This window comes from Cydia pomonella, chromosome 1, assembly GCF_033807575.1.
Source record: "Cydia pomonella isolate Wapato2018A chromosome 1, ilCydPomo1, whole genome shotgun sequence".
Taxonomy (NCBI): Eukaryota; Metazoa; Arthropoda; class Insecta; order Lepidoptera; family Tortricidae; genus Cydia; species Cydia pomonella.
The window spans coordinates 37,112,797-37,126,622 of NC_084703.1; the positions used below are offsets into that span (position 1 = coordinate 37,112,797).

Here is a 13,826-nt window from a genome sequence, read left to right on the forward strand (position 1 = left end):
ACATTGCCATGCAAACTTCCACCGAAAATTGGTTTGAACGAGATCTAGTAAGGAGTTTTTTTTAATACGTCATAAAATAAAAATAAAAAAAAATTATCCAACCCATACGTGTGGGGTATCTATGAATAGGTCTTCAAAAATGATATTTAGGTTCCTAATATCATTTTTTTCTAAACTGAATAGTTTGCACGAGAGACTTTCAAAGTGAAAAAATGTCCCCCCCCCCCCTGTAACTTCTAAAATAACAGAATGAAAAATCTAAAAAAAAAAAAATGATATACATTACCATGCAAACTTCCACCGAAAATTGGTTTGAACGAGATCTAGTAAGGAGTTTTTTATAATACGTCATAAAATTAAAAAAAAAAAAAAAAATTATCCAACCCATACGTGTGGGGTATCTATGAATAGGTCTTCAAAAATGATATTTAGGTTCCTAATATCATTTTTTTCTAAACTGAATAGTTTGCACGAGAGACTTTCAAAGTGAAAAAATGTGTCCCCCCCCCCTGTAACTTCTAAAATAACATAATGAAAAATCTAAAAAAAAAATATGGGATACATTACCATGCAAACTTCCACCGAAAATTGGTTTGAACGAGATCTATTAAGTAGTTTTTTTTAATACGTCATAAATGGTACGGAACCCTTCATGGGCGAGTCCGACTCGCACTTGGCCGCTTTTTTTTCTAGACATTGTTTCAATTCCAATGAGGTATTTTTCAAGTATTATTATTTCTATTTTTGACCATTTTGAACTTGTCGAATAGACTACTCAACGAAATATTTAAAAAATGTAAATAAAATATAAAAAAAAAGTTACTCTACTAATAGTTCCTTAAACGAAAAGATTACTCTGCCAAACGAAATTCATACAATAATTGTTCTGTCAGTGCTCTGCTAATTAACAGAAAAGCGAATTGAACGGTATGTGAACCAAGACTAGCAAATGTCGACTAAAAGTTAGATCTACGAATAAATCCCTCTATGAAACGTTGTCTGAGAATCGAGTATCTGCGAAAAATTGATAAGGTAGCCCCCTAATAGCCTTGTGACGTCACACTTTCAGTCTATTGAGATCGGTAAATAGTACGATCGTTTAAGACTTGCAAGAGTCATGATTGTTCATGAACGAGTTCGGACTCCGACTCGCACTTGGCCGATTTTCGGGTGCCTGTGCTGTGACCACAACCTTTTTTGAGGGCTGGATCCGCGCCTGATTAGGAGAATTCCTGGTAATTTCGTCTCGCTCTCTAGCTCCGTAAACAATGCGCTGCAGATATTCTTTGGACCCGGGTACGTCCTTGGACCCGGGTACGTCCTTAAACTACGTCCAAAAGAGAGGTATGGGCATTGTGAATGTCATCTCGCTTTGTGTGGTAGGGCACAGCACAGCGGATGTCATTCCAGATCTAGAGCAGAGCCCAACTGGGGAAGTACCTCCACCTTACAGAAAACCGCAGCCAAATAACACTAGACTCTACACATATTGTTGTGTTCCTGCCGGTGAGTAAGGTTTCCAGAGCTCAATGACTCAATGAGGGGACCCCTCCCCTCATTGAGCTCTGGCAACCTTTGTTTGGGGTCGGCAACACGCATATAACTCCTCTGGAGTTGCAGGTGTACATAGGCTACGGAAACTTATATGAACTTCCTAAAGACATGTACACTTCGGCTTCGCTTGATAATTCTATTGAACTTGCCTTTTTTACAGTGTTCAAATTTTAAGCCTCCAGGTTTTGTAACATTGGAACTATTGGGATTATAATTTCCCTCTTTGAATTTTACTCGTGTTTAATCCTTGCTCCGATTTTACTTTGCTTTGCTCTGCAGTTTAAAATTAATAGAGAAATTGAAAGTTCATATCAATCATATCTTTGTTTACATTTATTTGACAGTAAACAACAGTTGCAATGTAACAACATTATGAACAACAACAACAACTACATTATATACTATAGGGACCGTGCGAGTTGGAGGGTCTGCCATCTTGTGGTCTGAATCGGAACCATAAACAGGCACATTTACACGTCAAGAGTTTTCTTGTGCATAGTAGGTTCTGCCATCTTGTGGGCTACATCGGAACAAAAAACATCACATTTACGCCTCGCGCCAAAAATCTGACGGCTCTTGTGCTGCCTCCTATAGTTCATGCAACCTTCTTATTATTGAGCTCATCATTTGACAGCTCCCCAGTAGTTGCAAACGCTAAGCGGCGCTGCCATCGTGCACGCACCCAATAGATGCCACCATACTAGGTACACAAGTTTGTTAGCTACTAGTTTACCTAATTAGTACAGCTACTCACCAACAGATGGCTGGTATTATTTCAAACAAGTTCCGAATTTCTCAACATCATTTTTTTGCGTCCTTATCATCAAGTACATGTCAACTCGAATCTCAATAATATTATAAATTAAACAGTATATTTTAATGTGTTTTTATCCCGGGTAAGTTTTTATTATTATGTTTTTGTACGCTTAATGTTTGTGTTAATGAAATAACCAATGTTTGTAAAATTACTTTGAAAAGGCGTCTTAAGGTTAAGTTAGCTTTTAATGTTCTACTCTTTACATCAATGATAGTCTCTTCGAGGTATTTAAAAATATGAACCCAGTTTTACATTATTTCGAAGTAATCTTAGATTTACATGCAATGCGAGTACGTTGTGAAAAATGAACATAACGTGTTTTTGAGTACGCCAGCTGCAAAGGAAAACATAGCTTTCTACTAGTTGCGACTTTATTTCATTTCTATGAATGGCTCCGTGATAACTGTGTATAATACAATAGTCGAAACAAAAGATATATTATGAAGTTACTCTAGTTTATTAATGGAGTTCCTATAGTTTCAAAGTTTCTAAGTATGAAACAAGGTATCAGGAAACACCAAACTAGGCATTACTCAAGTGTAGTTTAAAAAATCTCAGGCATAAGTTTTCATCAATTGTTTTGTGTAAAAGTATTCACCTATGGTTGAATGGAAGCAGCCCACCTAGCGAATTGTAAACATTTTCTAATCTATTATTTAAGCTTATTATGCTTCTAGTTGTAATTCTTTACTGCCTGGATGATAATGAACAGTGCTTGCGGTCTTTCGAGTCTAAAAAATAATAATTTATATTCTTTGACATTAACTGATTGTGATACTGATATATGTATGTGCATGTTGTACATATAAATGCTTTCTGTTGTTAAGTTTATTATTAGTGTTACCTATTTTGTTCAGTGTTATTAGTTATTACATGTGCCTTGGCTAAATATCATTGGCCATCAAGCGGGGTAATGTACCCAGTACTACAGACACCCTTTTGCAAGTGAGAAATCTGGGGTACTTCTGAGACACTGGCAGTTAAAGATTCGGCGTTTCTTGTAGAATCACACTCCTTTACTTCCATTCCATATTAAAATTTTCACACTGTAAATTTTGTGTTTTTTAAAAACATCAATAAAAATTATGTGATCTATTATATACTTCAGGTCAGATGACGCCTATATCAAACACTAAAATAAAACAGTTCCACAAGATCACATAATTTTGGCTGTATGTCTAACTATATCCTATTATTTAGATAAAACTTTTTATATTAGCAAGCAAATTAAAATAACCCAACTTGTGAGTGTACAAACATTAATTAGTTGGTTATAGGGTTCCATACCCAAAAGAACTCCGCTGTCCGCCCGTCTGTCTCTCACCAGGCTCAATCACATGAACCGTATTTGAGACAGTTGAAATTTTTACTTCTGATGTATTTCTGTTATTGCTATACTATAACAACAAATACTAAAAAGTATGGAACCCTCGGTTGGCGAGTTCAACTCGCACTTGTCACGCTTTTATTTTTATTTTTAAATATCTTTGTATTGTCAATTATGTATGGGTGTTGTGAAATTACCAACACATATTTTGTTTATCATTTCAGTTACCAGGATGGCGATGGACCAGGAGGTTGATGTTAAATTATTTATTACATGCCGGTTGTGCTTAAGCGAACCTGGATCATATCAAATAATCCCTTGTATTAAGGGGCAAATATACTACTGCTTTGGAATCGAGGTGAGATAAAAAAAACCCACAATAATTTTTATTTATCTATAGGCATTTGACTGACGCACAACACTTAATTTAAAAAAAAACTACCATTTAGCTGGGCAAACACCCATAATGGGAAGGTTGGATGGCAGCCACTAGTAGGGTGACCAGATCTGGTGTCCGGTTTTACGGGAAAACTTCATTGAAAATACGGGACAGGCCATTTTTTTTTTATTAAAAAACAACATTCATTTTTTAATGCAAAAATTTTACATAATCAATCAACATTGTTAAACATTTAACACATTCACTGCCAGACAAAAAACGGCGCACTACCCCAGAAACCGGTGGTCTATATCTGCATACAAAACAACCCGCCCAGCGGGTGTTCCGGCATCTGAACAAAGTTCATGAACGCCCACCAGGTGGGTTCCCGGCAGTAAATGTGTTAAAAACATAACAATTTTTATATTATATGGAAAGGAAAATTTGAAATAATTAACTAAATAACCTATACAATAATTGTTGCTAATTGTTTTTGTTTAAGCTGTATCTTTTACTGAGGTGTGCTAATAAGGAGTACTTATTCTATCTATCTATCTATCTAGACACGAACCTATACAACTTTGATTTTCTTTATGAATCACCCTTAAAACAATTTGTAATAACATATTTGGATAAGAAAATGTGAATTTATTGACTATAAAATTACATAGACATGCAAACAAATTCTGACTTTGCCAATGAAATACCATTAAAAAAATGATAAATATTAATACACACAATTTTTATCATTAAATGCCATCGAATCATAAAATTATGGGACAATGTACTGTCCCGTATTGGTTTCACCAAATTACGGGAAATAGAAAAATTCGTGCCTGAAATTCGGGACAACGCGTAAAATACTGGACATCTGGTCACCCTAGCCACCATGGACAACGGTCAATGGCATTGCCGTTAGCAGGGGCGGCCTTAGCCTCTGCGAGGCTCCGGGCGGAAAATCTTTGCGAGGCCCCTTTTCTCATTACTAAATTAAAAAAAATGGTAGGTCGTATCAGGAAAACGCCTTGTACACGGTCCAAAGGCCGAGCTTCAAGAGAATGAAGTTCGGTCGTGTGTGTTATAAAGCGAGAAGCGAGGCAGAAAGGCGAGCTCCATCTAGGATAGAAAACCTGGGGCATTAAATGGCTTCCCGTGCTGAAGCTGAAGACTGAGCTGCTGGAAAGCAGAGCTTGGAATCGCACTCACAGAGTGAGCTATGCCGACGGCTAAGCTCCGTAAGAATAAAGCCAGCAGTCCCGAATGTGTAGAGTTTCCTGCGAGTCTGAAGTCGAGCTGCAGAAGACCATAACTTGGAATTGAACCAGTGGCCTAGTGTAAGCAAGACCGAAAGCCAAGCTTGGCTTATTGTTTCAGTCAGACCTACAACTTTCCTGCAGCGCATTTAGGCGTGGCCAAAGGCCAAGTTACAGACAAAAACCAATGGCCAAGTGTTTTAAAATGTAAGGCCTAAGGCCAAGTTCCACGAAGGACCGAGGGACTTCCGCGTAAAGCCAAAGGTCGAGCTACGAGAGATCAGAGCTTGAAATCTGACAAACGGCCGAAGGCCCAAACGTCCAATCGAGGAGCGTTTCCATGCAAGGCCAAGCTGCAGGAGAGCATAGCTTTAGATTTAGATTTATTTATTTCATGATATGAAATTACAATATAAATAAATATTTAATTAATTATAAATAAGTACTCTATCAATATTGATAACAAAAGTAATTAAATGTCGGGCACAATAAAAATAAACTAACTTATCTATTAAATAAAACTAAATTAAAACTAAAAACTAATACTAAATAAAATTAATACTAAATATAAATTATATTAAACTAATATATATGAATTTGTACTATGATCGTCAAAGAAATCTTATACCTTTAAACGAGCAATTCTTGTATATATATATATATATTTCCGGGATCTCGGAAACGGCTTTAACGATTTTGCTGAAATTTGGTATATGGGGGTTTTTGGGGGTAAACAATCGATCTAGATTAGTCTTATGTTTGGGAAAACGCGTGTTTTCGAGTTATCATGCGTTTTTCTTTCGACGCAGAATATGGTCACTAATTTCGTGTTGCCTGCCACTGTCCGTCTGGTCCAGCAGGTTAAGACGCGGACTGCTAAACGAGTGTTACGGATTCGAATCTCGCCCGGTGACTAACTTTTTTTTTTATATGTTCAAGTTTATATTTAATTTTTTAATTTTTATTGTTTTAGACAAGTTTAATGTAGTAAAAAATGTAGATAAGATACACCTATACACCACCATATTACAATAAATAGTTATAACCGAGCAATGCTCGGTCGCCCAGGTACTATTGATTATATACAATTATAAAATGTCTAGATACATAATCTGGACATTAGTAAATATTATCTCGATTCTCTTGCTAGTTGCTACTCAATCTTTAGCATCGCATGGAAGCGCGACTTTCTTGGTTGTTATGGGCCTTAAGCAGTATGCGCTTTTTTAAAATTTCATATTTTAGTCATACGATCACGGCTGTACAGTAAATTCGCATTTGGCTTCGCACTCCACATTTCGGGGTTTAGGCCTGATGTGGAGCGCGCTCTCCGGCCACCTAGGGCCTTGAAGCTCATTCTTACGATTCGCCAAACACATCATCTTTTGTTACTCCGTCTCGCTATCCGATTTTGGCATGCCAGTTTTATATCAGATATATCAAATTGCATACGGCGCAGCAAACCAAAATTTGAGCTTCATTAAAAATTATTGCAAAAATATAATAAGCGATAGTGCCATGACACTTTTTTACGACTGTTTTTTTGCAATTAAACCATCTTAGATATTTTTACAGACATTAAGAGTTCTTAGACAACTTTTGCATCGACTCTGCTTATGTTTGACGTAAAAAAAACTACACAGCGTGTTGCGCGAGGGCCCCCGCAACCGCGAGCCCCCCCCAAGCGCGAGGCCCCGGGCGGTTGCCCCTGTTAGGATGAGCAGAGATATAAAGTGAACCAAGGCTTCGGCTAGCGTCGTTGTATGGCATCGAATAGACTAATATCGTAGAATTTGCTGATTTCGACTATTGTATCATGCATTCGTACTTCGTACCGTTTTGATCCTCTTTTCGTGGGAAACAATGAGACACAAGATGAGTAGGACATGAAGTGGCTCCAGGAGCTCTCCCTTTGGTTTACACTCCACTCGTACCAGAGGTGACTCCTTCAGCACAAACACCACGCTCGTGCATCTGCAGCTTTAGTCTGTGACCTTTGCCCAGGCGCCAGCATTCGGTTCTTGGTAAAAAGCTTACGGAAGTTACGGAACTCTACTATTATTATTAGTACTTCTTATTTTGACCTCGGCCCTTTCTTTCCACTCCTCGGCAACAATGTACTATTCCGCACGTCCCATCCATCTATAGTAGGCATAACTAGTTATGATACTTTGTGTTTCTGGTATAATATCGACACATTATTAGGTAAATTAAACTTTTATTCGACACAAATAAGCGTGACGAGCTAAAGGCCAGACCACCTATGGCCATAACATATAATTACGTCGGAGGGGTGCTGACCTGCAGCGAGTGAGGCCGCACGTTCGCTGCTAAGATTGGCTACGTCAGTCACCTGAGAGCGCACCAGCGACAATCGGCGGTAGAAAGCAGTTGCTGTGGCCGGAAACGGCTAGGAGACGATGATGATATATATATTTTTAAACATAAGAATAAATTGGAAAGTTGGAATACTAGGAAAACTTAGAAACTAAAATGTAGAAAAGTAGCTGGAATCAATATTGTTTAGCTCAAGTATACTTTAAAAAATTACAACTCATGTATACTCAAAGGTTGTACATATGGTTAAAATCTGGGCCTTAACCACAGAAGGAAAGTATGGAGAGGACTATACTGGGAATAAAACTAAGAGATGCAAACTCACATACATTAGGAAAACAACTAAGACGTTTCCCAGAGAATCCGACAACTCAAATGGAAATGAATAGGGCACATGATGCGCCAACAAAAGGACAAAAAATGTCACAGAATAGTACAGTCAAGGTATTAAATATCGACACGGTCAAAGTGCCAAAAATATGTATACACGACCTTATTGCCTATACATTAATGTAGCGTGTACATATTTTTGGCATTTTGTACGTGTCTATTCTTAATACCTTGACTGTACCTAAGAGGACAGATAAGGCCCCATTATAAACCGTACAAAAGATGAGAAGATGACTTTCCTGAAGACTGGAGAAGACTCCAAAAACCGCGAGGAGTGGCGCAGCCTGGAGGAGGCCTATGTCAAAGTCAGCCTGACAAAGAAGAATAAACAGAATAGAGTAAAAAAATAAATGGATACATTGTGTATACTAGTAAAAGAAAATGTAAAAACTTATGTGTCAGGAATAAAGACTTCAATTCAATGCTTTACGCAAAACAGGGTGCTTGGTTTTGTTTACCCTATTGTAAATGAGCCATCCATTAGCAAGAACATTCATTGGTGCAAATAATATATCTTCAACTATAAATATGTGCAATTAGGTGCTTCACTACCTAATTGCTTTTCAAAAATGAGAACTATTTACTTAGTAATTCCAATTATGTGCATTAAAACCTCAATCAGAGGCCACTCTTTCACCACCTTCATAAATGAGATCTATATCCAGATAATATTTTCAGGTTGATCCATTTGATGGATTACCCCAGTTGATTTGCAAAAAGTGCAAGGGTATGTTGGCTGATTATTATGCTACAAAGAATTTATTTGTGGAGAAGCAAAAACAGCTACATGACAAGTTGCCTAAAAATGTAAGTGTACCACAACTATTTCTATTTTGGTACAACCACGTCTGAAAATATCGATACGGACAAACTGCCAAAAATATTTATACACTACCTTAATATATGGACAATAGGTCGTGTATACTGTTCATATCGATATTTTTAGACGTGTACTGTCCCTGAAAGACCTCAATACTCAGTTTGGAATTCACGGTCGATAAGCCTTTCAGATATCAAATTGAGTGTTCTATCGTCACTACTATGAAAAAAAAAACTCGTATCTAATATCATCAAGTTTCTATATGTTTTGAATATGTTACCACAGTATTTGTGAAAAATAATAATAGTTGGGCATATTGGCTGCCGCTGCAGCCCTTACAAACGATTACTCGCTGATTCACACGGATCTACCGTTGCGATAGCAAAAACTGGAAATATTGCTTCAAATTAAAACTTGACTTGCCACATTTGCAGGATTGGGACCCCTGCGACTTACGTATTATACGTATGTATGTGTGTGAGAGTCAGAATGGCGGGTGTACCTAAATAAAATTAAATGAAAACCATACCATATTTTTGTACCTATTTGTACTATTTAGTACCTCCTTTAAAAAAAATTGTACCTCACGGTACTTAAAGTTATCACCAAAAAACAGGTCACCCGCCATCCTGACAGTCAGAATGGCGGGTGTACTTTATTACGCTATGTTCCCGTGGTTATTGATAAATTCTATAAAAGCCAAATTTTTGTACCTTTTTTGTACCTTCATATTCAATTATAATACGAGTCATTATATTTTTGGTTTCCAAGTTTTACTCATTTTATATTTTGCTTGCTATTACAATTTTGCAGGCGTTATAATTTTTCAAATTATCGATTTCATTTTTCAGAAAAAACGCTAAGGTACAATTATTTTTATTACGCCAGGATTTAGTACCTTTAATGTTTAATCTGTTAAGTTCAAATAACTCAGTAAATCATGTCTTAAAAAAGGCTAGGCGCCAATACAAAGAAATCTTCCTAAGAAAAAATCATTTTTAAGACATGATTTTCTGAGCTATTAGAACTTAACAGATTAATCATTAAAGGTACTAAATCCTGGCGTAATAAAAATAATTGTACCTTAGCGTTTTTTCTTAAAAATTAAATCGATAACTTGAAAAATTATAACGCCTGCAAAATTGTAATAGCAAGCAAAATATAAAATGAGTAAAACTTGGAAAGCACAAATAAAATGACTCATATTATAATTGAATATGAAGGTACAAAAAAGGTACAAAAATTTGGCTTTTATAGAATTTATCAATTACCACGGGAACATAGCGTAATAAAGTACACCCGCCATTCTGACTGTCAGGATGGCGGGTGACCTGTTTTTTGATCATAACTTTACGTACCGTGAGGTACAATTTTTTTTAAACGAGGTACTAAATAGTACAAATTAGGTACAAAAATATGGTATGCTTTTCATTTGATTTTATTTAGGTACACCCGCCATTCTGACTCTCACGTATGTGTCCAAATTTCATAAAGTGGCTAATATGACAAAAAATCCACGTTCACCAAAGTAACGCCAAAAATGGCTATTTTGAGCGTTTTCACAGAAAATTATATCAAAAACGGAATAATGGCCGTGGAAAAGCATCGGTTTAGTTATATCTAGCTAGAAAGAGCATATGTAATAGACAAAGAAATTAGTCGGAAAAAACTTATCAATCCGCCGTCGTATATGGGAAAGCATTAATAATCGATTTCCCAATATATGATATGCCCACCTTTCGTTAAATTTTGCCCTCTAAAATCCGACTATATCTTAATGTTTTCTTTCAGAACATAGATGCACAGTCGTTGACACTTCCAATAACTGAAATTGTTCCGAAAGAATCACCAGCTGTAGCAGAAGTGGCCCCTGCTGGCGAGCCGGAGAAACCAGCGGCTGCAGTTCCAGATGTTGCTGCTAAAGTTGCTCGGCATGATAATCGAAAAAAGAAGAAACCTTCATGGAAAACAGCATTTAACAAACACTTTGTTTGTACGATTTGCAGCAAAAGTTTTTTAACGGAAAAGTCAATTAAAAAACATTCCCCGACGCACAAAAGATTTATTAATAAACATGAAAAAGTATTTAAGAACTTTTTGACTGTGCGCTTAAATAAAATAGATAAAAAGAAAAATAGCACTGGTTGTTTACAAAATGTAGTTATCAATAAAAATAAGATAGTTGAACGAGGCAATAGTCAGTACCACTACTCATTTTATTTGAAGAAGAACTTTGAGGAAGGAAGTACACCTGAGAATAAAGCTGATGAAAATGAGAATGTGGCTAAGAGACCCCGGGAATTTTCAAACTCTAGTGATGACCAAATTATTAAAGGTAAGAAAAGAAAAACTGGTCGTCTTGAATCAATAAGTTCCACACAGACTGTTATACTTGAAGAAAACAAAGATCCCACCAACGTAGCGAACACGGACGACCAAAGCAACACTAACGAAACGGACATCGTTACCCCTGATTATATTAACGTGGATGATACGTCTTCCGACTGTCCGAAAAAGAATACAGAATTAGAAAAAAAGAGAAAAATGCCACAACGGCGGCAAGTTAAGGTGGAAGTTGCTGATTACAAAGCAATCCAAAATATTGTGACAATGTGCCACAAAAATTACATTAAGAAAGTTCAGGCAGACACTGGGGGTTTGAATAAATCTACATTTTCTGAATCTTCACTCAAACACAAAGTTTTAAGCTTAGGTAGAAAAGTATTAAATAAACAGGGATTTGTTTGCACCGGCCTATTAAGATACATGGAACATAAAGATTTAGATATTACATGGACGCCTACTGCTAATGAAATGCAAAAAAAAGGTTCAAATTTTGTGAGAATTATGACAAAATTAAAATCTCGTGAAGATTCAGAAAATGATGATGCGTGCTGGAAAAATTTGCACGATATTTCATTTTGTAGAGATAGCGGTGTGGAGGCGGTGGTAGCTACTGTCCCCGATGTGAGAAGTGATGATCAGGCACCACTTCAATCTGCCCAAACTGACGAAGATCCATCGTTTGCTGGCCCTCCTAGTGAATCGAGTGACTCGGCCTATAGAAATAAATTGCTAAATAAAACTCCTGTTGCCAACCCGCGGCAACTGCCTAAAAAAAACAATATGTCTGAAACTGAACTTGTTGTTACAACTGATGATGTAGCCATGATGCCATCAAACTTAATTAGCAATGGCTTAGAAGATGCGCAGGTTGATGACGATAATATGTGCTTGCCAATTATAACGTCAACTACATCATTATCTGTAAATGTTAGTGAAAAAGAAAAACAAGAAGTTCCTGTCTTAGAAAAACCAGCACCTCGTATCAAAGTGAAGCCGGCGTCAGAGTTGATGACGGCGATAGCTTTAAACAACCAGGAAACAGTAAAGGACATCTGGGCGTTTAATGCGATCCAAAGTAGTTTACCTTATCATTTAGCCAACACAACACAACACAACTCGCACAGTGCTTTTGCCTCAAATAATCGCACGGATGAGCAGCGACGACAAAATGCATACATATTATTAAATAGCCCTCAGTTCCCCAATACCAAAACATTGGCGCCATTCCAGTATTTTAGAAAAGTCCTGCTCGTCCACGGCTTGCAGTTATTAGACTTGAATGAAGATTTACCTGAACATTTTAACTGTCTTATCAAATTCAGGCTAAAGCTGAAACAAGATACTAAAAGGCCTATTGAGGTCTTGTTGTCTTTGTACTGCTCGAAAAAATACTTTTGTTTTTCTTTTAAAGACACTAATTCTAAAAAGTTTGATCCCAATCAGTTATCCGCATTTTGGCAATGGGAGTTGTTGAAAATATACAAAAGCGATGTCACCGACAAAATTTTGGAGAATGCTATGAAAGTAGGTAAAGAAGTACATGAATATACGAATCTTTTCTTATGTTTACTTAAATCTATAAATTTAATTAAGGAAGCGTAGCTTTACCAATGAATACTCAATTGTGAATGACTATTTTTAGAAGCCTCATTGTGGAGACTTTTTTTTTATGATAGAAGAGGCAAACGAGCAGACGGATCACCTGATGGTAAGCGATTAGCGTCGCCAATGGACACCTGCAACACTAGAGGGGTTGTTAGTGCGTTGCCGGCCTTTAAGATGGGAGTACGCTTTTTTCTTACCTCCCTAGTTGATTTAGACTGATATGCAGTAATGATATTTATCTATATGTATATCATAACTTCCCTACAATATGTTCGGAAACGTCATGTTAATGGCCTATATTAAGAAACCTGTACCCCTAGTGTAAATATTTTCGACAGCGAAACGTGACGTACGCGTTTGCGTTAAGTGTCATTTTGTATGAGATTTTTGACTTTCCAAAACGTCCCGCTTGGCGCGCTGTTCAAAAACCCATACAAAATGAGACTTAACGCAAACGCGTACGTCACGTTTCGCTATCGACTAAATTTACACTAGGGGTACTGTATCTGTGGTTGCACCGTAGTGTTTACTTTAAAGTATCGATAATTAATGACCGATGCTTTAATTACATTCAAAATTATTACATCTGAGATACAAAGCTATTTGACTTGGCCTCTAATATCAATCGAGATGACGTTTTATTCGAAATGAAGTGTCAATTCCAAATAATCTTGTCAAATCACGCGTGTTACTTGATATCTAAATTATATCTAACGATATGGCAGTGGGCCCCCGACTTTAGACTATATTCGCATAAAAAAATAGAGTCGGTAATTTTGGCAGTTATGAATTGACCCTTATATATGTGACACTAAGGCTACCAGAAACGGTAGACCTTAGCTTCGTAAATATAAGGGTAAATTCATAACTGTAAGCTTTTTAACTTAAAAGGACTAAGGATGCGTGTCATGCGTGAAAGAGTTTCATTTACCGTCATTTGACGTTTAGTTTATCTTTTAATTCGTTTGTAAGTATAAAATTAGTTTTTGTTGTTAATA

At 36.7% G+C, this 13,826-nt stretch overlaps 1 protein-coding gene across 2 annotated transcripts; it reads left to right on the forward strand.

Annotated features, from left to right (window-relative positions):
* The first annotated feature begins 1,678 nt into the window (after nt 1–1,678).
* On the forward strand, nt 1,679–12,925 carry LOC133521839 (uncharacterized). Of its 2 annotated transcripts, XM_061856943.1 has the most exons (4): nt 1,679–2,450; nt 3,923–4,056; nt 8,736–8,864; nt 10,669–12,925. In XM_061856943.1, exons 2-4 carry the CDS (start codon nt 3,931–3,933, stop codon nt 12,823–12,825), a joined length of 2,412 nt encoding a protein of 803 aa, XP_061712927.1. In that variant the 5' UTR covers nt 1,679–2,450; nt 3,923–3,930; the 3' UTR covers nt 12,826–12,925. The 2 variants fall into 2 exon arrangements, with proteins under 2 accessions (XP_061712927.1, XP_061712920.1); XM_061856936.1 differs by lacking the exon at nt 1,679–2,450 and having other exon boundaries at nt 3,080–4,056.
* Nucleotides 12,926–13,826: the final 901 nt, after the last annotated feature.

Bases quoted from the DNA above. Each gene is read 5' to 3' on its own strand.
- LOC133521839 (XM_061856936.1), top strand. From the start codon at position 3,877: ATGGGTGTTGTGAAATTACCAACACATATTTTGTTTATCATTTCAGTT. The intron at 4,057-8,735 runs GTGAGATAAAAA...TAATATTTTCAG, and splicing joins ACTACTGCTTTGGAATCGAG to GTTGATCCATTTGATGGATT. The intron at 8,865-10,668 runs GTAAGTGTACCA...GTTTTCTTTCAG, and splicing joins ATGACAAGTTGCCTAAAAAT to AACATAGATGCACAGTCGTT.